The following is a 24,250-nucleotide window of genomic DNA, read 5'->3' as shown; positions in this document are numbered from 1 at the left end:
TGAAGGACTCAAACTCCCTAGCTTATGATCTCCAAATGGACGTTAGCAGTGAGGGCTGAGATGCCCATGCATTGAATTTTGTTCACTATACATGTCGAGGGATGCTATTCACGAGGACATATTGTTCTGTCTCACGATTCCCGAGCGTGAAACGGCATATGGGATGTTCACTGTGCTGAATGGCTATATTGACGGAAAACAGATTTCATATGGGATCAAATGGTGGGCTTTTGCACAGATGGCTCCATCTATCACTGGACTCAAAGGGAATTCCCTGTCGTCTACCTCTGAGCATTAAAAGCCACGTTAAAAAGAACTGGAAACTCGGAACTAAGAAATCTCTGACTTCCAGCTTCAGTGCATTCAAGACAACTGGGAAGTCGGAAATAAACGAGCTCCGACTGGAAAAAATATTTTTGAACTGTCATCCAGGTCGGAATTACAACTTGTGAAGTCGGGCCTCTTTCTGGAACTCAGACTTTCCTACCTAATGATCACTGACGTCATGATTTGACCTCGTATTTTTATGAGTTCCCAGTTGTCTTGACAGCACCATAAAACTCATGGTAGGCTACCCTAACCACACCTCCCATCACAACATGCATCAAGCACTCCTATCTCATTAGTGGTTATGATAAGATACATTGTGTTAGACTAATTTGCAATTTGCAACTGCTAGAATGTTTTTCAATTGACTGCCATAGCCCCAAATAAAAAGTAAACATTGGCTGTTAATTACATACTTTTTTCACATGAGTGGGGATGAGAGAATTTTCAGATATCAAAATGGGGTGGTGGGCTAAAAAAAAGATTGGGAACCCCTGATGTACATGTTAGAGTATGTATTTTACATTGTTACATTGCTTACTTACTTTACATGTTGCCATGAAGACATTGCATAAGATCCACTACCACCGCTCACCCCCAAACACACACTAACCTCCACACACTGACTGATACACACTCGTCCAACTGTCCTATGATTCTCCCCTCTCAGGCATGGCCAGTATGCACAGAGACAGCTGTCCAGTGGGCCTCAGTTGATTTAACGTTTGCTTCTACCATTTGCCAAACCCCCTGGACACAGACGCATATATCACATTCCCTGCGACTAACACAGGCTTTCCACAAACCCCTATCTTCTGGAGCCTTAAGCCCCACTGCATGCAATGAGCTATAGGAAAACACACACACACACAATGTCCTCTGCCAATATTAAACGGACCATCCACTCTGAAGGATTACATGGACACTGGCTCACGTTATTCAATAGAGGAATGAGTGGATTTCATGGCATAAATCAGGCCTACGACAGTTCAAACCACTGACATTTGGGAGATAATTTGATAAGCATCATAGGAATTGGTAAGATAAATAATTACATGCGGGGCCGGTAATGATATATTCTTTTTAACATTGATATCACACTACAAAGAGAGGATTCACTTTATTACATTGCCAGAGATATAAATCTAGAACAATATTGGTAGGACAGTTTTGTACTGTTATTAACCTCAAATGTTATATTATATTAATTACTTCTCTTAGTATTTATATATTTATATATATTTTGGGGGGCTCAGAGGGAACAGAATAGCATTTGCAGACCTAAATAAGATTAAATAATAAAGGTGTCAAAACCAAGGCCAACTGGCAAACGTAAATATTCTGGTCCACGCCACTGAATTTAGAATTGGGATGGGCAACAGGGATGGGCAACTCCAGTCCTCGGGGGCCTGATTGATGTCATGCTTTTGTCCCAGCACCTGCTAACACACCTGACTCCAATAATTAACTAATCACGCTCTTCAGTTTAGAATGCAATTAGTTTAATCAGCTGTGTTTACTAGGAAAAAGCGACACCACTCCGGCCCCCAAAGACTGGAGTTGCCCATCCCTGACCTAGGACATGGGGAGTAGTGAGGCCGAGCTGCCCTTAAAAGGTATGTTTGCCTCAGTAGCCACACCAGCCCAGCAGCTGAACCATCAATCACCCAGATCGTATAACTGCCTGCAGACACCCACCGAGTGACCTGCTCTCTGTCTCCCTCTCTCTTCATCTCTGTAGAAGATGCCACTGTGTTCTAGTCCATGTTGGTCTCTACAGCCTTGCAATTAGTCTCTCACATTGCATCCTGACATCATTTCCCATCACTCTGACTTTTCATGCATCCTTCATCTTTGCAATGCACATGTCTACATTAATGTTGTAGATTCTGGGAGGCCTGCACATCAGATATGTTGTCCAAGATCCACAGACTTCAATACCTTTTAGTTTACTTACATTCTCTTTGTCACATCTACCTAAGCCATTGCTCTCGTACTGTAACTAATGTTGATGCCACATACCACCCTGCCATCACCACTGTCTTTTATTTTTTACCTTTATTTAACTAGGCAAGTCAGTTAAGAACAAATTCTTATTTACAGTGACAGCCTACACCAGCCAGACCTTGGACAACACTGGACCAATTGTGTGCCGCTCTATGGGACTCCCAAGCACAGCCGGTTGTGATACAGCCTGGATTCAAACCAGGGTGTCTGTAGTGACGCCTCAAACACTGAGATGCAGTGCCTTTTACCGCTGCGCCACTTTGGGAGCCTCAGTAGCCACACAAGCCCAGCAGCTTAACTAATACTGCTACTGCTACTAATGTTTATTATTCTCCCTGGGCCATCCCTCCATGCCATCCCACCCTTCTAATCTGCTTTGTTGAAAACTTGCCAAGTTATAATAAGTCCCCACAGGGTTCCACCCCTTATACCACCAGAACACATCCCCAGCCCCCCACACACATACCGGCCCCCACTTTTCTGTTATTACTGATTGTTTCGTACTCTGCATGATAAATGCAACACCATGCAGTGATGTGTGGTGCTACTGGGCATGTTTGTTTGTTGTGTTGGTTACAATGTAACTGACTCTTACTGATAATAGTCACTGACTCAACAAATGAATTATGCACATACCAATTTGTTACTAACAATAACAGTAACACTGTAGCACACCAGCATGTAGCCTATTCCAAAAGAATACCAAAGCAAAAAAGATTTAATGGAGAAATATACAGTTCTGGTAAGGGATATGTAGCACTTTAAAACTAAAATCTCATTCCATTACAGCCTAATAAATTGAGAGCCTGTCATAGAGCAGTATAATTTATATCATATGTATTTTATACATAATATAATATTTTTTATATACACTTTTTTATGCATTTATTTAAAATAAAATGTCAAAAGAGCAGTTTATCTCGGTAACAGTCATCCTTGCAGTCCTGTCTGTGCTGGTTTGTCCCGTCTCTCGCAGTTCAGAGCACCGACAGATAGATGGCCTTGTCCTCAGAGGGAGATGGCATCAATCTACCGCGGTGCATGGTGGGAATGATCAGATCAGGTAAGCTGAAATGAGACAGTCTGAGCCGCAAGAACAGGTGAATGATTACTGTTGGCCTACTGTTAATGCCGTCGTCCAAATATATCCCTTATCTTGGTCCCATAACAAACAAATAGTGGATGTTTTGACGCGAGGAGTCCAATTAACTTTAATGGGAGCCCGAATGAAAGGCGGAGATACGCAAGAAAAAGTGGTCGACAACTCGCCAAAAACCTGGAATTAGCAGCAGGTAGGTTCAAAATTACTTCTGTTGATCGTACTCTTGTTAATGTTTTCGCATAAAAAAAAATATTTGACGAGTGGATCATAATTGTGTAGTTTCAATGGCAGCGTTATATCCCAATGGTATTTTATTTTCTTCTCTCAGCTCCCTTAATGCCGAATTGCCACTGTATGCTTATAGTATGTCATCAATACATGTATTTATTTTGATGAATAAATGTTTTTATTTATTTGTCTGTAGCCTACGCAGTATAAGTATTCCTATACCATTTAAAACGCGTTGACAAAACCACAACAATGCACACACAGGCCTAACCATCTGTTCTTATTGCCTAATGTTATGCAAATTCGTAATCTATATAAAACCGTGTGCATTGTGAAGGCAGACATGGTCTAATATTGGAAAACATCCAAATACAATAGCTTATGGAACAAGTCCTCCTGTACACGCGCATATGTTGTTTATCTGTCTCTGACTGGTGTTGCATTTCTCTCAGACAGGATGCTCCTCTGTAGGTCATCATCCAATTTAATGTAGGCCTATGGTAATTGCTTCTCTATTTCTCATTTAGGTCTACTGACCTGCCAAAGTGTCCTAGTAAGTGCATAAAAAGGCTGAAAGAATGCATTATAAAAATTATATATTCTAATTTTCTTAAATATATTCTATTTTCTTAATTCTGTGAATATAGAGCTGTTGGCCTATTCATCCATAAAATGAGAAATTAACTCATTTGTTTTGCACACAAAGTGTGAGTATTGCATTGAAGTATCACAAATAATGCAACAGATCCTGTTGTCTACTTTCTATGACTGACATGATTAAACCTCATGTCATTGTTAACTCAGTAATTCAAGATATAGTACCTTAAGATCACTTTCTCAGAAAGAAATGGGTAAATCCATTTGAATTCAAACCCTTCCACACATACAGTGTCTTCGGAAAGTATTCAGACCCCTTGACTTTTTCTGCATTTTGTTACGTTACAGCCTTATTCTAAAATTTATTAAATTGTTTTTCCCCCCTCAATCTACACACAACACTCCGTAATGAAAAAGCAAAAACATGTTTTTGGACATTTTTGCTTATTTATAAAAAAAATTAAAACTGAAATATTACATTTACATAAGTATTCAGACCCTTTGCTCGGTATTTTGTTGAAGCACCTTTGGCAGTGATTACAGCCTCGAGTCTTCTTGGGTATGACACTACAAGCTTGGCACAACTGTATTTGGGGAGTTTCTCCCATTCTTCTCTGCAGATCCTCTCAAGCTCTGTCAGGTTGGTTGGGGAGCATTGCTGCACAGCTATTTTCAGGACTCTCCAGAGATGTTAGATCGGGTTCAAGTCCGGTCTCTGGCTGGGCCACTCAAGGACATTCAGAGACTTGTCCCGATGCCACTCCTGCGTTGTCTTGGCTGTGTAGTTAGTGTCATTGTCCTGTTGGAAGGTGAACTTTCGCCCCAGTCTGAGGTCCTGAGCATTCTAGAGCAGATTTTAATCAAGGATCTCTCTGTACTTTGCTCCATTCATCTTTGGCTCAATCCTGACTAGTCTTCCAGTCCCTGCCCTGAAAAACATCCCCACAGCATGATGCTGCCACCACCATGCTTCACCGTAGGGATGGTGTCAGGTTTCCTCCAGACGTGACACTTGGCATTCAGGCCAAAGAGTTCAATCTTGGTTTCATCAGACCAGAGAATCTTGTTTCTCAGGGTTTGAGAGTCTTTAGGTGCTTTTTGGCAAACTCCAAGCGGGCTGTCATGTGCCTTTTACTGAGGAGTGGCTTCCGTCTTGCCACTCTACCATAAAGGCCTGATTGGTGGAGTGCTGCAGAGATGGTTGTTCTTCTGGAAGGTTCTCCCATCTCCACAGAGGAACTCTAGCGCTCTGTCAGTGACCACCGGCTTCTTGGTCACCTCCCTCACCAAGGCCCTTCTCCCCCGATTTCTCAGTTTGGCCTGGCAGCCAGCTGTAGGAAGAGTCTTGGTGGTTCCAAACTTCTTCCATTTAAAAATGGAGGTCACTGTGTTCTTGAGGACCTTCAATTCTGCAGATATTTTTTGGTACCCTTCCCCAGATCTGTGCCTCGACATAATGCTGTCTCGGAGCTCTACGGGAAATTCCTTTGATCTCATGGCTTGGTCTTTGCTCTGACATGTACTGTCAACTATGAGACCTTATATAGACAGGCGTGTGCTTTTCCAAATCATGTCCAATCAATTGAATTTACCACAGGTGGACTCCAATCAACTTGTAGAAACATCTCAGGGATTATCAATGGAAACAGGATGCACCTGAGCTCAATTTAGAATCTCATAGCAAAGGGTCTGAATACTAATGTAAATAAGGTATTTCTGTTTTTCATCTTTAATACATTTGCTAAAATGTCTAAAAACCTGTTTTCGCATAGTCATTATGGGGTGTTGAGTTTTTTTGGGGTTTTTTAAATCAATTTTAGAATAAGGCTGTAACATAACAAAATGTGGAAAAAGTCAAGGGGTCTGAATACTTTCCAAAAGCACTGTATTTGCCCATTGCAGAAGTGGTCAGAAAGTGACTTTTTGGACATGAATGCCAAAACATTAGAGATAAAGGTGCTCCAAATTTGACCCATTTTGCATACCCCACCATACCATGAGACATCCATGTCTTCATCACTGGAAAAGACCAACGGTTGAGATTGTTTCGTTTTTTTAATTAACTTTTTTTTTTTACCATTAACGTAAATGATCTAAGAACATTAAAAGGCAGATTTTTTTCCATATTTGCATATGTTGCAGCTTTGTCCCCATTTTACATAATTTGAGGTTGTGTTGTTCCTGCCATTGGTTGAGACGCATGCTCTTGAATACAGGTTGAGTGTCATGTTTTGGCTGATTAATGTACTAAAATGGGAGTAGAATTTACATTTCAACTTTCAAATGGTACCATATGGTTGGAGTTTCACATATAGAAGGTTGACTTGAATCTGTTTTTAAATTATACTCTATCCTCTATAAGAAACCTATTGAAATCATAAAAATATAGATAATAGGCATGACCATTTAAGATGACATTCGACTGTGGGTGGACCAGCGGTCATCTTTTGTGGTAGTAATTAGAAGTTAATGTCAATTTAATTTAAATTCCAATGGTGTACCAGCTAAATCTAAATGGCAGGGGTCTGAAGGATAGGTAAATTCTCTGAATTGTTTTTCTATGATTGAAATGACACCCTGTATTCAAGAGCAGGTAAACGGTGGTAGGCACAACACAAAAACCTAATTTACGTTAAAGGTTTAAAATGACAATTTTTATTAAAAAATGTAAGGTTTTAAATATCAAACTGAACCATTTATCATTTCCAGTGATGAAGACATGCAAAATGTGTCAAATTTAAGTACTTTTATGTCCTGATTTTTTTATATATATATATATATATATTATTATTATTATTATTATTATTATTATTATTATTGTCCAAATGAGGACTAAAAGAGATTAATCTTCCAAGAGTCCTTAAACATTAAAATACAATTTATATGAACACAATTTCACATATAAACACACTGTTACAAACAGACATAATACACTAACATATTGACCCGATAAATACTGATAAGGTCCAAGAAGTCACTTTCTGACCACTTCTTCCATGGGCGAACATGTATGGAATGTTACCGTATGTTTAAATCAAAAGGGATGATGTCAAAAAGGGATTGAATTCAAATGGATTTACCCAAGTATTAAATAAGAGCACCGCTCTTTTCAACATTAGATCTGTTATAGGTCCTTTATAATATGTTCACTTGGCTATGCATGCCTCTCTCTAATATCAATATGCCTCGTCCATTACTGTCCTGGTTAGTCATTACTATCTTATTTCACTGTAGAGCCTCTAGCCCTGCTCAATATGCCTTAACCAACCATGTTGTTCCACCTCCTACATATGCGATGACATCACCTGGTTTAAACGTCTCTAGAGACTATATCTCTATCATTACTCAATGCCTAGTTTACCTCCAATGTACTCACATCCTACCTTACCTTTGTCTGTACACTATGCCTTGAATCTATGCTATCGTACCCCGAAACCTGCTCCTTTTACTCTGTTCCGAATGTGCTAGACGGCCAGTTCGTATAGCCTTTAGCTGTACCCTTATCCTACTTCTCTGTTCCTCTGGTGATGTGGAGGTTAATCCAGGTCCTGCAGTGCCTAGCTCCACTCCCACTCCCCAGGTGCTCTCATTTGTTGACTTCTGTAACCGTAAAAGCCTTGGTTTCATGCATGTTAACATTAGAAGCCTTCTCCCTTTGTGTCACAGGTCGGCTCATAGCCTGTGGCAAAAATGAGGGGACATGAACAACAGGTATAGGCCAATCAAAAGGTTCTTTATTGTAAACAAAAAACGATTAACTTTAAACAAAGGAATGAGGTGTGGAAATGTCATAATGTAGGGTGTATGTAAGGTGCATGGATGCATGAATCTGTGTGTGGGAACATGACTGAGTGGAAACTAAGTACACCTATAAAGGAACAAACAAAACAGGATCATACCTGGAGGAGGAGGAGGAGGAGAGAGAGAAGTGAAGCAGTTTTAAATACCCTGAGCCCAGGTGGCTCCAATTACTAACGACCCTCCTCTGCCTGCAGGAGGAACCGCCCCTGCACTGCAGAGGGGCTGTGACACCACCCTCTTTAAAATGAGGGTCCCACCCTCAACCCAAACACGACCCAACATATTTAAAACAATCCAGAATTCCCCCCCCAAAAAACGGATACCAGTCCCGGCTCCTAGCAGTAGCCCTGTGTCCCCTAGCTGACTGTCCCCCCTCAAACTCAGCAGCCCTGGTACCTGGGGAGCAATTTAAGAGAAAAGAGGCGCAGACAGCCCACAGGGGTCAGCAGAGAGAAAATACAAACTAGGTTAAAGGAGCACGGGACAGAGCATCAGCAATAATATTATCCTTACCACTAGTGTGTCTAATATCCAGGTTGAATGGTTGCAAGAACAAAGCCCAACGCATCAAGCGCTGGTTGGGATTTTGCAGGGACTTCAGAAAAATAAGTGGGTTGTGGTCAGTGAACACAGTTAAAGGGGACAAACCAGAACCAACATAGACTTCGAAGTGCTGTAAAACCCAAATGAGACCTAAAGCCTCCTTTTCAATTACAGAATAGTTTTGCTGATACTTATTACATTTCCGGGAAAAGAAACCGACTGGACACGCAACATTGTCATCATTTTCCTGGAGAAGCACAGCCCCAGCACCGATTTGACTGGCGTCTACCTGCAATTTGAAAGGTTTCCCAAAATTTGGTGCTACCAACATGGGTGCCAAACACAAAAGAGCCTTAACTGCATCAAATGCCTCTTGACACTGGGTGGACCAGATAAATTCAGCCTTGGCCTTCAACAGATTGGTCAGGGGGGACACTACTACCGAAAAGTAGTTACAGAAAGCACGGTAGTACGCCGCCATTCCCAGGCAGCGCATCAGTTCTTTCTTTGTGGAGGGCTGTGGGAACTGCTTCACAGCCTGAACCTTGGCTTCCACGGGACAGACAACACCCTGACCAACAACCTTGCCTAGGTATGTGACTGTAGCTTTGGCAAACTCACACTTTGCCAAATTGATAGTCAACCTGGCCCACACCAGTCTTTCGAACAGGGCTTTCACTCTACAGACATGCTCCTCCCAAGAGTCTGAGTAGACGACCACGTCGTCCAAATACACGGCACACCCTTCCAGACCTGAGACCACCCGATTCAGCCTCTGGAAGATGGCTGGAGCATTCCGCAACCCGAAAGGCATCACTGTATAAGAGAACAAACCAGATGGAGTTATAAAGGCAACAATCTCACAAGCTCTTTTGGTAAGGGGTACTTGCCAATATCCCTTTAAAAGATCAAATTTGCTAACATACTTTGCTGACCCAACTTGATCAATACAGTCCTCCATCCTAGGAAGAGCGTAAAGGTCTGCTTTAGTAACATTGTTAACTTTCCTATAATCAGTGCAAGGTCTGAAAGTGGAATCAGTCTTTTTGACCAGAAGACCGGGTGAAGCCCAATTTGAACAACATGGCTCCGCAATACCATTGTCCAACATATACTGCACCTCTGTTTCCAATTGCAGTCTCTTCTCCTGAGATACACAATAAAATCTGTTTGATAGGCTTAGCATCTCCGATGTCTATGTCATGCTCAATTAAATGGGTTTTCGATAGTGTCAGAAAACAAAACAGGGTAGCTTCTAATAAGAACTACCAATTCATCACGTTTCTGAGTCTAAATGATCTACCAAAACCAAGGTTTTGCAAAGTCTGGGAGTTTTTCAACCGACCTTGTAAGACCTCATCTAAAACCCTAACTACCTCCTCTTCTCCCCCCTCCACAAAGTTAAAGCCACAAGATGCAGTGACTGGAGCAGCAGTCAATGCTGACCTCACCGCTGGAGTGCCTTCCACTTTGCTTAGATCACAGGAGTGATAACATTTTAACAGGTTCACATGGCTTACAACCTGGTTTGGCTTGCTTGTGCGCTGACACGCATGACAAATTTTAATAAACTGAGCTACATCCCGCTTTAAACGTGGCCAGAAAAAATAACCGAGTATGCGATCATAAGTTTTCCGAACACCCATATGACCTGCCACATCACCATGTGAAGTTTGCAACACTTTATTTCGCAAAGTAGTATGTACAACTATTTGAAAGACTGGTTCTTCTAGACCCTGATCATAGTGTGGAACCCATTTCCTAACCAACAGCCCATCAAGAAGAAAACACTGAGCACTATCCCTCACCACTGAATTAGGAACAACTTTATCAAACAGATCAGCCAAGGTAGTATCGGCCTTTTGCTCAGCTATCAATGAATCTCTAGAACTAGTCAGCTGTTCTGTCTGGAATTTGACTGGCAATGCAATACTTTCTGGCTTACTCTCAACCTTATTACGAGAGGCAGCATGGGTAACAGCACAAACTGGAAATACCTCAGGAGACACACAGTTGCGATCTGAAGATACCGTTGCTGGGGACACTGAAGGTTGCTTCGTAAAGATGTTTAGTTTGCCATCTGCCCACACCTTACTACCTGCCAAGTCATTCCCTAAAATCATGTGGACTCCCTCTACTGGCAACTGGGGTCTAACCCCAACATCACCCTCTACCAGACCACATTTTAGGGTAACTTCATGTAAAGGAGAAGAGAATGGAACTAAACCGATACCACGTACCATTACACATATGCCAGTATCAGACTCCTTAGAGAACGGCAAAACAGATTCCAGAATAAAAGAATCTAAAGCTCCAGTGTCTCTTAAGATCTTGATTGAAACATTTTGGTTGCCATCTTTCAGGGACACTACACCATCTGAAATAAAGTCTGAAAAATCCCAGTGGGAATACTGAGAATCAAACTCAACTAGTGGCTGAAAAAGCTCACCCTGGTGGTCAGAGGCTGAAACAGGAGCTGCCATCACAGCAGGTTTAACTTTACTTTTTTTATTTAAGTAGAGGACAATCTTTCTTCCAATGTCCTTCAACTAAACAGTAGCGACAGGTATTAGCATTAACCGGTGCTTTAAGTCCTCCAGACCCAAACTTCTGCTGAGGCCTTTGGAAAGAAGCTCCAAAAAAAGTTGACCTACTATTCCTAGAAGTAAAGTTATTTTTATGGTACATGTCACTGTTTGACTCGAAATGGCTTTTATGTGTTAGCCTGTACTCATCTGCGAGGACTGCTGCATCACTTGGAGACTTAACTTTACGTTCATTCATGTATGTAGCAACCTGGTCAGACACAATTTTTGAACTGTTCTAACACAATCAAATTAGACAGATCCTCAAAAGTACTAACTTCAGAAGCTGTACACCAACGATTAAATGCAGAAGTCAAATCACGAACAAACTCAGAATAGGTTTGTGAATCTAACTTTTTCCTGTAACGAAAACATTGACGATATGCCTCTGGCACAAGCTCGTAAACCTTCAGAACTGCTGATTTAATTTTAGCAAACACTTTACTGTCAGCTACACTCAGTGCTGCAAAAGCCTCACGTGCTTTACCTGTAAGTACACATTGCAACAACATAGTCATGTCCAAACCTGACCAAGCTCTAGCTTCCACAATACGCTCAAATAAAACAAAGTATGTGTCTGGATCTGACTCAAATTTAGGCAACAAACGAAGATTCTGTGAAACATCAAACTGTGGTAATTATTTTGTTCTAGAGCGATTGAGAAATGCTAATATCTCCAACTGCATTTGCAACAGCTCCCACTGCTGCTCAAAAGTTAATGAAGGGCTAGACTGAAAACTTGTACCTTCACTACTAGCAGACTGACCCCAAAAAACACCCATTTCCTTAAGACCCTGCTTTAATAATCTCTTAAATTTTTTTTTATCAACAATCTGATAATGTTCAGCAATTTCAATGAACTGCTCCTTAGTACACAACTCTAAGGCTACCTCTGAAGGAGCTTGAACAAAACCACTCAGAATGGAAGACATTTTCCTCAACCAATACAACTATTACAAATGCTCCAAAAAAAATACACAACTCACCTGCTGTCAGTCTGGGTTCAAGAACAGGAGCCACACCCCACTATCCTCCAAAAACAACTAACTAACTGGCCCTGGTCTTCATGCAGTCACATGTGGTGGGGTTTTATGCACACAAAACCAGTGGAGTGGAAAAGACAACCAGAACTGGCAGCCCCCCCATAACCACGGAGGTGCTCCCGAGCCGATGTAGGGGAAAAGGGAAGCTCTACCCACGTTCACTGCCACCTAAAACAAAAACACAGAGCCTCCTATTGACACTCGCTGATAAACCTGAACAGGAGAGGACTCCCACTTGAACAAAAACCCAGAAAAACCCAGAGTGAATTGTTAAGCAAATTTAGCTACCACGCTAACTGAACCAAAAGAACACATGGCTCTCAACTCTCCAACCATATTGGCCCAACCAAAACATCCCCTCAACCCAAAAAAATTTGGCAATCTGAACTAAACTAACCCAAGTTAACTATAAAATAGTCAAATAAGCCAAATTACAAATAAACGTATCAATAATAAAAGCAAAGACAATCTAGACAACCTTAACCAACTATGACAAAATGTTAAAGTAAACTAAAATACTAAAATAAGACTAAAGTACAATTAACTTTAACTTACGGACGAGCCCGCACTTGTCACAGGCCGGCTCATAGCCTGTGGCAAAAATTAGGGAACATGAACAACAGGTATAGGCCAATCAAAAGGTTCTTTATTGTAAACAAAAAACGATTAACTTTAAACAAAGAAAAAGGAATGAGGTGTGGAAGTGTCATAATGTAGGGTGTATGTAAGGTGCATGGATGCATGAATCTGTGTGTGGGAACATGACTGAGGGGAAACTAAGTAAACCTACAAAGGAACAAACAAAACAGGATCATACTTGGAGGAGAAGGGAGAGAGAGAGAGCGGTTAGTGAAGCAGTTTTAAATACCCTGAGCCCAGGTGGCTCCAATCACGCCAGCTCCAATCACTAACGACCCTCCTCTGCCTGCAGGAGGAACCGCCCCTGCACTACAGGGGGGGCCGTACTCACTGCTTTAGGACACTCTGCCAACCTGGATGTCTGAATCCTGGCTTAGGAAAACCACCAAAAACCCTGAAATCTCCATCGCTAACTATAACCTTTTCCGCCAAGATAGAACTGCCAAAGGGGGCGGTGTTGCAATCTACTGAAAAGATATCCTGCAGAGTTCTGTATTACTATCCAAGTCTGTACCCAAACAATTCGAGCTTCTACTTCTAAAAGTTCACCTTTCCAGAAACAAGTCTCTCACTGATGCCGCTTGCTATAGACCTCCCTCTACCCCCGGCTGTGCCCTCGATACCATATGTGAATTGTTTGCCCCCCATCTATCTTCTGAGCTCATGCTACTAGGTGACCTAAACTGGGACATGCTTAACACCCCGGCCATCCTACAATCTAAGCTTGATGCCCTCAATCTCACACAAATTATCAATGAACCTACCAGGTACAACCCCAAATCTGTAAACACGGGCACCCTCATAGATGTCACCCTAACTAACTCGCCCTCCAAATACACCTCTGCTGTTTTCAATCAAGATCTCAGCGATCATTGCCTGCATCCGTAATGGGTCTGCGACCAAACGACCACCCCTCATCACTGTCAAACGCTCCCTAAAACGCTTCTGCGAGCAGGCCTTTCTAATCGACCTGGCCGGGGTATCCTGGAATGACATTGACCTCATCCCGTCAGTAGATGATGCCTGGCTATTCTTTAAATGTGCTTCCTCACCAACTTAAATAAGCATGCCCCACTCAAAAAATGTAGAACTAGTAATAGATATAGTCCTTGGTTCACTCCAGACCTGTCTGCCCTTGACCAGCACAAAAACATCCTGTGGCGTTCTGCATTAGCATCGAATAGCCCCCGTGATATGCAACTTTTCAGGGAAGTTAGGAACAAATATACACAGGCAGTTAGAAAAGCTAAGGCTAGCTTTTTCAAACAGAAATTTGCATCCTGTATTACTAACTCAAAAAAGGTCTGGGACACTGTAAAGTCCATGGAGAATAAGAGCACCTCCTCCCAGCTGCCCACTGCTCTGATGCTAGGAAACACTGTTACCACCGATAAATCCACTATAATTGAGAATTTCAATAAGCATATCTCTACGAATGGCCATACTTTCCACCTGGCTACCCCTACCCCAGTCAACTGCCCGGCACCCTCCACAGCAACCCGCCAATGCCCCCACCATTTCTCCTTCACCCAAATCCAGATAGCTGATGATCTGAAAGAGCTGCAAAATCTGGACCCATACAAATCAGCCAGGCTAGACAATCTGGACCCTCTCTTTCTAAAATTATCTGCCGAAATTGTTGCAACCCCTATTACTAGCCTGTTCAACCTCTCTTTTGTATCGTCTGAGATTCCCAAAGATTGGAAAGCTGCCGCGGTAATCCCCCTAGGCACAAACTGCTACAGACCTATATCTATCCTACCCTGTCTTTCTAAGGTCTTCAAAAGCCAAGTTAACAAACAGATTACCGACCATTTCGAATCCCACTGTACCTTCTCCGCTATGCAATCTGGTTTCAGAGCTGGTCATGGGTGCACCTCAGCCACGCTCAAGGTCCTAAACGACATCATAACCGCCATCGATAAGAGACATTACTGTGCAGCCGTATTCATCGACCTGGCCAAGGCTTTCGACTCTGTCAATCACCACATTCTTATTGGCAGACTCGACAGCCTTGGTTTCTCAAATGATTGCCTCTCCTGGTTTACCAACTACTTCTCTGATAGAGTTCAGTGTGTCAAATCAGAGGGCCTGTTGTCCGGACCTCTGGCAGTCTCTATGGGTGTGCCACAGGGTTTAATTCTCGGGCTGACTCTTCTCTGTATACATCAATGATGTTGCTCTTGCTGCTGGTGATTCTCTGATCCACCTCTACGCACACGACACCATTCTGTATACTTCTGGCCCCTCTTTGGACACTGTGTTAACTAACCTCCAGACGAGCTTCAATGCCATACAACTCTCCTTCCGTGGCCTCCAACTGCTCTTAAACGCAAGTAAAACTAAATGCATGCTATTCAATCGATCACTGCCCGCACCTGCTCGCCCGTCCATCATCACTACTCTGGACGGCTCTGACTTAGAATACGTGGACAACTACAAATACCTAGGTGTCTGGTTAGACTGTGAACTCTCCTTCCAGACTCACATTAAGCATCTCCGATACAAAATTAAATCTAGAATCGGCTTCCTATATCGCAACAAAGCATCCTTCACTCATGCTGCCAAACATACCCACGTAAAACTGACCCTCGTAAAACTGACCATCCTACCTATCCTCGACTTCGGTGATGTGATCTATAAAATAGCCTCCAACACTCTACTCAACAAACTGGATGCAGTCTATCACAGTGCCATCCGTTTTGTCACCAAAGCCCCATACACTACCCACCATTGCGACCTGTACGGTAAAGCCCTGCCTTATCTCAGCTCACTGGTCACCAGGTATATCTCACTGGTCACCCCCAAAGCCAAATCCTCCTTTTGTCGTCTTTCCATCCAGTTCTCTGCTGCCAATGACTGGAACGAAATGCAAAAATCTATTTAGCTGGAGACTCATATCTCCCTCACTAGCTTTAAGCACCAGCTGTCAGAGCAGCTCACAGATCACTGCACCTGTACATAGCCCATCTGTAAACAGCCCATCTATCTACCTACCTCATCCCCATACTGTATTTATTTATTTATTTATCTTGCTCCTTTGCACCCCAGTGTCTCTTGAACATTCATCTTCTGCACATCTACCATTCCAGTGTTTAATTGCTATATTGTAATTACTTCGCCACCATGGCCTATTTATTGCCTCAACTTACCTCATTTGCACTCACTGTATATAGACTTTTTGTTTTCTTTTGTTCTACTGTGTTATTGACTGTATGTTTTGTTTATTCCATGTGTAACTCTGTGTTGTTGTATGTGTCGAATTGCTATGCTTTATCTTGGCCAGGTCGCAGTTGCAAATGAGAACTTGTTCTCAACTAGCCTACCTGGTTAAATAAAGGTGAAATAAAATGTTAAAAAACGACTGCAACATGAGTCCCAATCAATTCCAATGACCACTGTTGTTTACAACTGCCATATGCTGCCCTCCTCCTAGGAGCCACTAGTAAACCCATATCCTTGTGTTAATGTATGGTCTGCTGCAGCTGGCCTGCCTTTTGGTGTTATGCTGATGCAACCTCCTGCTCAGGCCCAGCACAGCTCCCTCTTGTTCCCCATAGACACCTGTTTCTCCTCTTAGGCGCTTGGCTTCACAGCGCAGCCCTCCTGTCTTGAACCCCCATTAGTATTGGTATGGTGGAAGGATGATCAGAGGCCTTTTATGCTCATGATTCGAGTTCAGGCTGCCCATCTGGTCTTTGAGAAGCCAACATATTATTTTTGTAATAATTTGAGGCCATCCTCTGTAGCCCTGCTGCAAGATGCATCAACATGTTATTGCCACAGGGAGCAGAACACCTAACCAGAAATATAACACTCACTACAATTTTTTTTATTTGTATCTGAAGCAGGTCATGGTTGATCTTGTATCGTGTTTTCATTTAATGTCAGAACTGCACTCCAACCATATAATTAAACCTGTTCTTGCTGGACCCATTCTCATTGTACTACACATCCCACTCCAACCCCTCAATGTGCATAATTAAATGCTGCCATTGCACACCACTGTTATACCTTTATTCTATTTGTGTGTCCCATACGTACATATATACTGAGTATACAAAACATTAACTCTTTCCATGACATAGACTGACCAGATGAAACCAGGTGAAAGCTATGATCCCTTATTGATGTCACTTGTTAAATCCACTTAAATCAGTGTAGATGAAGTGGAGGGGACGGGTTAAATAAGGATTTGTAAGACTTGAGACATGGATTGTGTATGTGTGCCATTCAGAGGGTGAAGTAGTAGGTGCCAGACGCAACGGATTGTTTTAAGAACTGGAACGCTGCTGGGTTTTTCACGCGCAACAGTTTCCTGTGTGTATCAAGAATGGCCCACCACCCAAAGGACATTCAACCAACTTGACACAACTGTGGGAACCATTGGAGTCGACATGGGCCAGAGTCCCTGTGGAACGCTTTCAACACCTTGTACAGTCCATATGACCTTGTACAAATATAAAAATAAATGTTGACCCCTCCCTTCCCGCCTCCTCTCCATACAGGGTTGAGCTGAGAGAGGCGCCATGCTGTCGGGGGAGGAGATTCTGTGCAGCACGCGGCAAGTGATAGCGGGCCTTGAGGCGCTGCGAGGTGAGAACCACACCCTCCTGGACAACCTGCAGGAGGTGCTGGAGGGACGGCCGGTGGCCGAGAGTGGCAGTGTGGAGCAGGAGAAGAGTGGCATCATCCGCCAGTCTCTGGAGAGGATAGAGCTGGGCCTGGGAGAGGCACAGGTGGGGTCATACTGAAGATGGCAGAATGGGAGAAGTTGTATTTTGACTGTATTGGATGTGTACATGCTTATATGCACACCTACTTCACTCTCTTGCTCTCGCTCTCTTTCCCTCTCCCTCCCCAGGTGATGATGGCTCTGTCGGCCCACCTGGGCTCCCTGGAGGCGGAGAAGCAGAAGCTGCGGACCCAGGTACGAAGGCTGTGCCAGGAAAACCAGTGGCTGAGGGACGAGCTGGCCGGGGCCCAGCAGAGGCTGCAGGACAGGGAGCAGGTGGTGGTCACGCTGGAGGAGCAGAACAGACACCTGCAGTTCATGAGCAGCATCCGCAAGTACGACCAGGAGTCGCCCCCACCGGTATGTCACAGACCACCACAACCAGGGTCGTATTCATTATACACCAAACGGGAAGAAACACACTGATACAGTGAGGAACTACCAAAACTGCTCATTCACTTTCCATTACAAAATGTTTCGCTATGGTGTGAATATGACCCGGTGCATGTCTTTGCCTCAGCTTTATGTTATTACTAAAGCTAAGCTGTTGGTGGCTTATCAGAGCAGGTTGCTATGTGTTTCTCTGTATAGTTCATAGTTAAACCTTTATTTAACTTGCCTAGTTAAATAAAGGTTAAATAAATAAAAAATATAGGTACTCCCCTCAGCTCTGTACTATCAATCTAGTTATGTTTTCTATGTCGACAGGATGACAAAGAGACGGGCTCCACCAATGAGTCCCTAGATGACCTTTTTCCCACGGATGAGGAGGAACAGTCACAGAGTACGTGCACTCGTCAAATGAGCCGGATATTCTTGTCTGTCTATCTGCTGTGTAGACGAGCTATGCATGTATGTTTGTCGATGTCTCGGTGTGACTCTGTGTTGTATAGTCTGTCACTCGCTGTGTGTTTGTTTGTGTATGTCTACGTGTTTGTGTTAATGTATATTTGTGTGTCTGTATGAATGACTCTGCCTCCCTCTCGTGTCCTCCTGTCCCCCAGTATCTCAGCCTCACGGTAGTAGTGCGGCAGCAGCGGCCCAGCAGGGCGGCTATGAGATCCCGGCCCGCCTGAGGACCCTTCATAACCTGGTAATCCAGTACGCCTCCCAGGGCCGCTACGAGGTGGCTGTGCCCCTTTGCAAACAGGCCCTGGAGGACCTGGAGAAGTCCTCAGGCCACAGCCACCCTGACGTGGCCACCATGCTCAACATCTTGGCTCTGGTCTACAGGTGAGTGGAGCCACGCTAGCCTAGCATATCCTCCATGCTAGGTCTTACTGTGGGGGATTTCCATAGTGTGGCTGGTTACGTTAGCTGTATGCTAAAGCTAAAGGCTGTTTTGCTCTTCTCTGCAGAGACCAGAACAAGTACAAAGAGGCGGCTAACCTCCTGAATGACGCGTTGGCCATTCGGGAGAAGACCCTGGGCATAGATCACCCTGCGGTATGTTCCTCTATAGTCTATAGTGAAGTTCAAGCGTCACCAAAATTGACAAAACAAGAAGTCTAAACCATGCATAGCTAATGGCTTTCCCCAGCACAGTGGAAAAGCAGCTACAGTATGTAACTAGTGGTGTAGGGTAAATGTTTTTTTGCCCAACAGAACGCATTGAAAGTATCGGGAGCGTTTCTTTTTTCACCTCGACCGGCGATCAGAGTATATCACTGTATGTAACTAACAGTACTGTATTTGTTTATAGGTGGCAGCCACACTCAACAACCTTGCTGTCCTGTATGGAAAGAGAGGGAAGTACAAAGAGGCTGAGCCACTGTGTAAGAGAGCCCTGGATATCAGAGAGAAGGTAATGAGGCAGTAACCTAGCACCACCTTGACTAGAAACCCTGCCCTCTGATGGACTAATGGCAACTCTGCAAGCATTCTGTAGTACAGCACTCCTACAGTACTATATTGTACAATCATTTCTCAGTCTTGCAAGCAAATAATCATATACCTATTACTCGTTACTTCTTTCAACAATAAATAATTACTTATTACTCCCTGGGAAAGTAATTTGTTACACTACTCGTTATATTACGTTGCGCGTCCTCACTCGATGTAAACAATGTCGTGTTGCTAGCAGTGGAGAGGTGTTTCTCGCCAGGGCACAGTTGACATTTTACTGTTATATTCTTGTCCTACCAAATCAAAGAAATGGGAGTACGTTTCTGCCACTTTTTATCTCCCATCACAAATAGTTATTTGGATCAGTAACTGTAATAGGAAATGAATGATAACACAAGTAACAACCCATTGTTTTATCAGTAACTGTATTATTTCAATTGGAACAGTAACTCTGTGTTATATTATTCGTTATTGCAAAAAGTAATTTAATTACTGTAAGGCGTTACTTTGAAATGCGCTACCCCTGACACTGCTTATTACCCAAACCTGTTCGTCTCCACCCCCCACCCCTATTGTTGTCGTGGGCAGGTGTTAGGCACGGACCACCCTGACGTGGCAAAGCAGCTGAACAACCTGGCGCTGCTGTGTCAGAACCAGGGCAAGTACCAGGAAGTGGAGCAGTACTACGAGCGTGCCCTGCACATCTACCAGAGCAGACTGGGCCCCGACGATGCCAACGTGGCCAAGACCAAGAATAACCTGGTGAAGGATGGAGAATAGGAGAGGGTGAATGGAGGGAGGGATGAACGTGGTTGGCATGGTCACTGGGCTAGATGTTACCATATAGTGTGTGTGTATAATATGCTATGATTGGGTAGAAGTGGGGGACATGACCCAAGCTGCATGCGTGTGTCTATCTATCTGAGGTGTGATAGCGCTATTTGTGACTCTAGTATTGCTGTATTTCTGGCTACAGGCTTCATGTTACCTGAAACAAGGGAAGTACAGACAAGCTGAGGCTCTGTATAAAGAGATCCTGACCCGGGCCCATGAAAAAGAGTTTGGATCTGTGGATGGTGAGAGCAAACTCATAATATGATCTTTGAAACCTGCTCTCTAGATTCAATAGCATTTTGATCCAAAAGGGTGTATGTATTGGAATTTAAAATGTATCTCAGATTTGTACTGTAAATAACTAATCATACTGGATGATGCCACTGATGTGCATCCTCTGTGATGTTGGTGGCTCAGGTGAGGTGCGGGACACCTGGACCCACACGGAAGAGGAGGGCTCCATGCAGGATGGGCTGGGCAGTCTGAAGCGCAGCGGCTCATTCACCAAGCTCCGCGAGTCGATACGGAGGAGCAGTGAGAAGCTGGTCAGGAAGCTGAAAGGAGTTGGACCTCAGGATACCACCCCTCCGACTCCTGGGTAAAGACCAAGTCCTCAATCTGCACGTCTTAGCTCTCAAAATGATGTCCAATTTTTTACTCTCTCTCTTTCTTGTTCTCCCTCAGGATGAAAAGGGCTAATTCTCTGAATGTGCTGAATGTGGGTGCGAGGGAGCGTCAAGAAGCAGCAAGTGTGAGCAGCAGTTTCTGGCTTATTCTCACATTTCTGTACAATATGATTGTTTACTCATCACCTTTCATTTTATGTGCTTCATATCCTAAGGCATTTCTCTGGCTGTGTGTCATCAAAATGAATGTATATGTCATTGTTATACACATACAGTCAGACTAGTCAAGTGTTTTGTATGTTCTTCCAGAACCCCTGCAGCCTGACAGAGAACCGAACCCTGAGCTCCAGCACCCAGAGTCTGGCACGGCGAGGATCCCTCAGCTCTGCACACTACACCTCTGAACACTAGCGCCCCCCCCCCCCCCCCCCCCCCCCCCACACACACACACACACATCCAGGAAGTACTCTCACACAGCTCTGGTCCCTACTCCTCTCTCTGTCTCAGTGGGTCACTGCAACCCCCTTCCCTTGCTCTGTTTAAATCGAACAATGATCCGTTTAGGTTTGTTTACTGTACTATGTTGTAGCGGGTGGAGGTCACTGATAGTCCTTACCTGCTAGTTTTAACCCCTGGTGCCCCAGTTCTGAGGTATAGATTAGGATACACACAGCAATGAGGACTGGTTTTGAGAGATGCAGATTGTATCTGTTTCAGACCAGATTTAGTAATGCTCTGTTGTAACTTACTGTACAAGGAGGGAAAACTTGAATTCTTCAACGATTGTTCACAATTATGAACATCTTGATATTTGCAATTGGCACTCTCAACTGCAGTTGGGTCAACAAGTAAGTGTCTGCAGCTGTTGGATGTTATCCAAATTAATTTATCTGTGCATGCAAAAAAGGTCTTATTTATACAATGTGGTTTTTAAAACGTGTTACATTCCGATTTTATCTCGTGTCCATTACCAGCGGTACACTTGTTATTGGCACTAGGTGATTTTAATTCCACAATTAAAACAAATATTTACTAATATCTAGTCAATGTGATGCACAGTGTATTTGCTTCCATGTTAGGTTGTGGTAAAGTGCTCTCCTTATTCCACAATACCAGAGAGAAATCTTCACTTCCCAGTCCAGCGGTAGAATTCAATTTGTCTAAGGCTTGGCATACTGTCAAAATATGTTTATCAGATTTCATTATAAGCAGATATAAAAAGCATAAGCTATTTTTATGGCCCAAAAGTAAAAGCACTATGTGCCTGTATGTAATTTTTTATTTGTCTCAGTTTGGGATACATTGACTTTTTTGGATAGCTAGCTAATTTAAATTCCTTCTGAAACATGTTTTTAAAATGATTTGATTTTGTTGTCTATGCATCTTACTCTGGATCTTATCAAGAGTAAATATGCAATTTGAGGGACAAAAAGCGATTAATTTACTGTGGTGGTGTTTCCAAGTGATCATTTAAAAGGGCGGTAGAGGATTCACTATTGTAGAAAGATTGTTAACCCATTGAGGTGGATGGAGGGAGTTCAATGTGGGTTGTGAAAAGGTCGCCAGTTCGAATCACAATGAGTCTTGTTTTCCAACCTTAACCAACCACATTTCTCATTTGATGTTCTAATTGACTGAATAGCTGTATACATGTGGGAAACAATTGTGGAACCCTCCCTCATGCTGCTGCAGTGGACTAGGCACTGGGATAAGAACCAGAAGGTCACAGGTTCTAATCTTGCCCTTTCTTTCAACGATCAACTCTGGCCTAAAAAGTGGGCACAATCCGAATGTGGACAACATCAGGACACAGAATGCATGTTAGCACCATTTACAGTATAAAAAGGGCTATAAGCTGACAAAGCACAAGGGCTCTATCCAAACTGTGTCAAGCGTTTCATATGCAGCGTTATACCATGAGTGCAATCTCCGCTAACATTGCCTTTAAATTTCAATCACGCTCAACTTCAGCGATACAGATTGAATAGAGCCCTACATCTTATTTATGTAGAATTATGTTAGCTGTTACATATGGAGAGATTTCTTTGCAGATTGTCAATGCTATTGAAAATTACAAACATATTTTATATCTGGAAACCATAACAGACAAATGCCAAATAAAGTATATTGAGTCTCTTCAATCTACTGTGTTCATGCTAGCCTTGTCTGGGTATGTTTCATGATGTACATGTTGTCATGACGTGGCCCTTTCTGGGTATAGATCATGGCTTCTCACTCTCTCCTACACCCAGGTTCTGTTATCTCAGGTTGTAAATTCCTGATGGAATTTTACTTCCCCTTTTTATGCAGAGACCACAGAGTGAACAAAGGATTTCACGTGGCCAAACTCCTAAATCCCCAAAATGGGAAAATGAAACAAAAGGCCCGTCCACTTGTGAGGTGGGAATGGTCCGTGGACACTTAAGGGACATGTATGATGAGTGTGTTTCATTTGGTGACCTCAGAGAGCACAGGAAACACAACTATATCTCTGAATGTGTACATTTCTCAATTATGGGGTTTGCATCTAATTCTTGTATAAAATGAGTAAAGATTAAACTATTTGTGAAATGTGATAAACCTTTAATGTGAGAGAAATGTATTCCCTTTAAAGTTTAAATCATTGGCCCGCCCCCGTGAGCACAGACATGATCAGGCATCATAGAACCGCCTTTCCTATTGTTACGAATAAAAACCCCTCCTGAGGAAACCCTCTTTAAACCACACATACCTCGGTGTAAACTGAGGTGGCACAGGTTTGAGTACCAAGACTGAGCAAACCCACAGCGTGATTTGTGTTTGCGAATAGTTATTGAATTCCTAACCATATCACGTGGAGCATTGGCTACACAGCTGGAAATAGTTAAACTCTGAGACTATCGATTCATACAGAATAAGAGCAAATCTTAGATACTAATTGCTAGTCTCCAGCTAGAAATGATGTAAACCTGGGATGCGAATGCCGAGTACCGCCGAAACATCTATGAGACCATTTCTGAATGGTACTCTGAAGTATCCATTCTAACCACGAAAGACTGATCTTCAGGGAACAGACAGAGAGAGACTCGGATGAACTCTCCAGCAGCAGGGGCGGTTCTGAGAGGGGCAGGGGGGGTCAGTGCCCCTGTGACAATTTTGGACCCCCTTGTGGCCCCCCTAAATGTGGAGTATGAAATAATTTTTACATAACTAATTTTTGCTATCGGTCTTTTTTTACATCCGTTATTAGACAGTGGCAAAGCGGAACACTAATGATTATGAACATGGTCTTTTGCCTGCTAATGTGAAGAAAACGATATGACAACGTCTAATGTAACTGGCCCCTCTAACAGTACAA

The 24,250-nt window shown here is 43.1% G+C and overlaps 1 protein-coding gene across 2 annotated transcripts; it reads left to right on the top strand.

Annotated features, from left to right (window-relative positions):
* Window positions 1-3,283: 3,283 nt before the first annotated feature.
* On the top strand, window positions 3,284-23,049 carry klc3 (kinesin light chain 3). Of its 2 annotated transcripts, XM_014162378.3 has the most exons (13): window positions 3,284-3,397; window positions 3,514-3,626; window positions 17,381-17,611; window positions 17,737-17,967; window positions 18,316-18,391; window positions 18,612-18,840; window positions 18,966-19,053; window positions 19,310-19,411; window positions 20,041-20,214; window positions 20,429-20,528; window positions 20,704-20,884; window positions 20,971-21,037; window positions 21,222-23,049. In XM_014162378.3, exons 3-13 carry the CDS (start codon window positions 17,402-17,404, stop codon window positions 21,321-21,323), a joined length of 1,560 nt encoding a protein of 519 aa, XP_014017853.1. In that variant the 5' UTR covers window positions 3,284-3,397; window positions 3,514-3,626; window positions 17,381-17,401; the 3' UTR covers window positions 21,324-23,049. The 2 variants fall into 2 exon arrangements, with proteins under 2 accessions (XP_014017853.1, XP_014017852.1); XM_014162377.3 differs by lacking the exon at window positions 3,284-3,397 and having other exon boundaries at window positions 3,404-3,626.
* The last annotated feature ends 1,201 nt before the right edge of the window (window positions 23,050-24,250 follow it).

The sequence above is a fragment of the Salmo salar genome, chromosome 20 (genome assembly GCF_965601325.2).
Source record: "Salmo salar chromosome 20, fSalSal1, whole genome shotgun sequence".
Lineage (NCBI taxonomy): Eukaryota > Metazoa > Chordata > Actinopteri > Salmoniformes > Salmonidae > Salmo > Salmo salar.
Note: the sequence above shows the minus strand (reverse complement) of the source record. Positions and strands in the feature narration are given on the sequence as shown.

What these genes read in the sequence shown, in the direction of transcription:
- klc3 (XM_014162378.3), top strand. Translation starts at nt 17,402, where the DNA reads ATGCTGTCGGGGGAGGAGATTCTGTGCAGCACGCGGCAAGTGATAGCG. An exon ending in AGAGTTTGGATCTGTGGATG is followed by an intron (nt 20,529 to 20,703) that starts GTGAGAGCAAAC and finishes TTGGTGGCTCAG; the next exon opens with GTGAGGTGCGGGACACCTGG. An exon ending in ACCACCCCTCCGACTCCTGG is followed by an intron (nt 20,885 to 20,970) that starts GTAAAGACCAAG and finishes GTTCTCCCTCAG; the next exon opens with GATGAAAAGGGCTAATTCTC.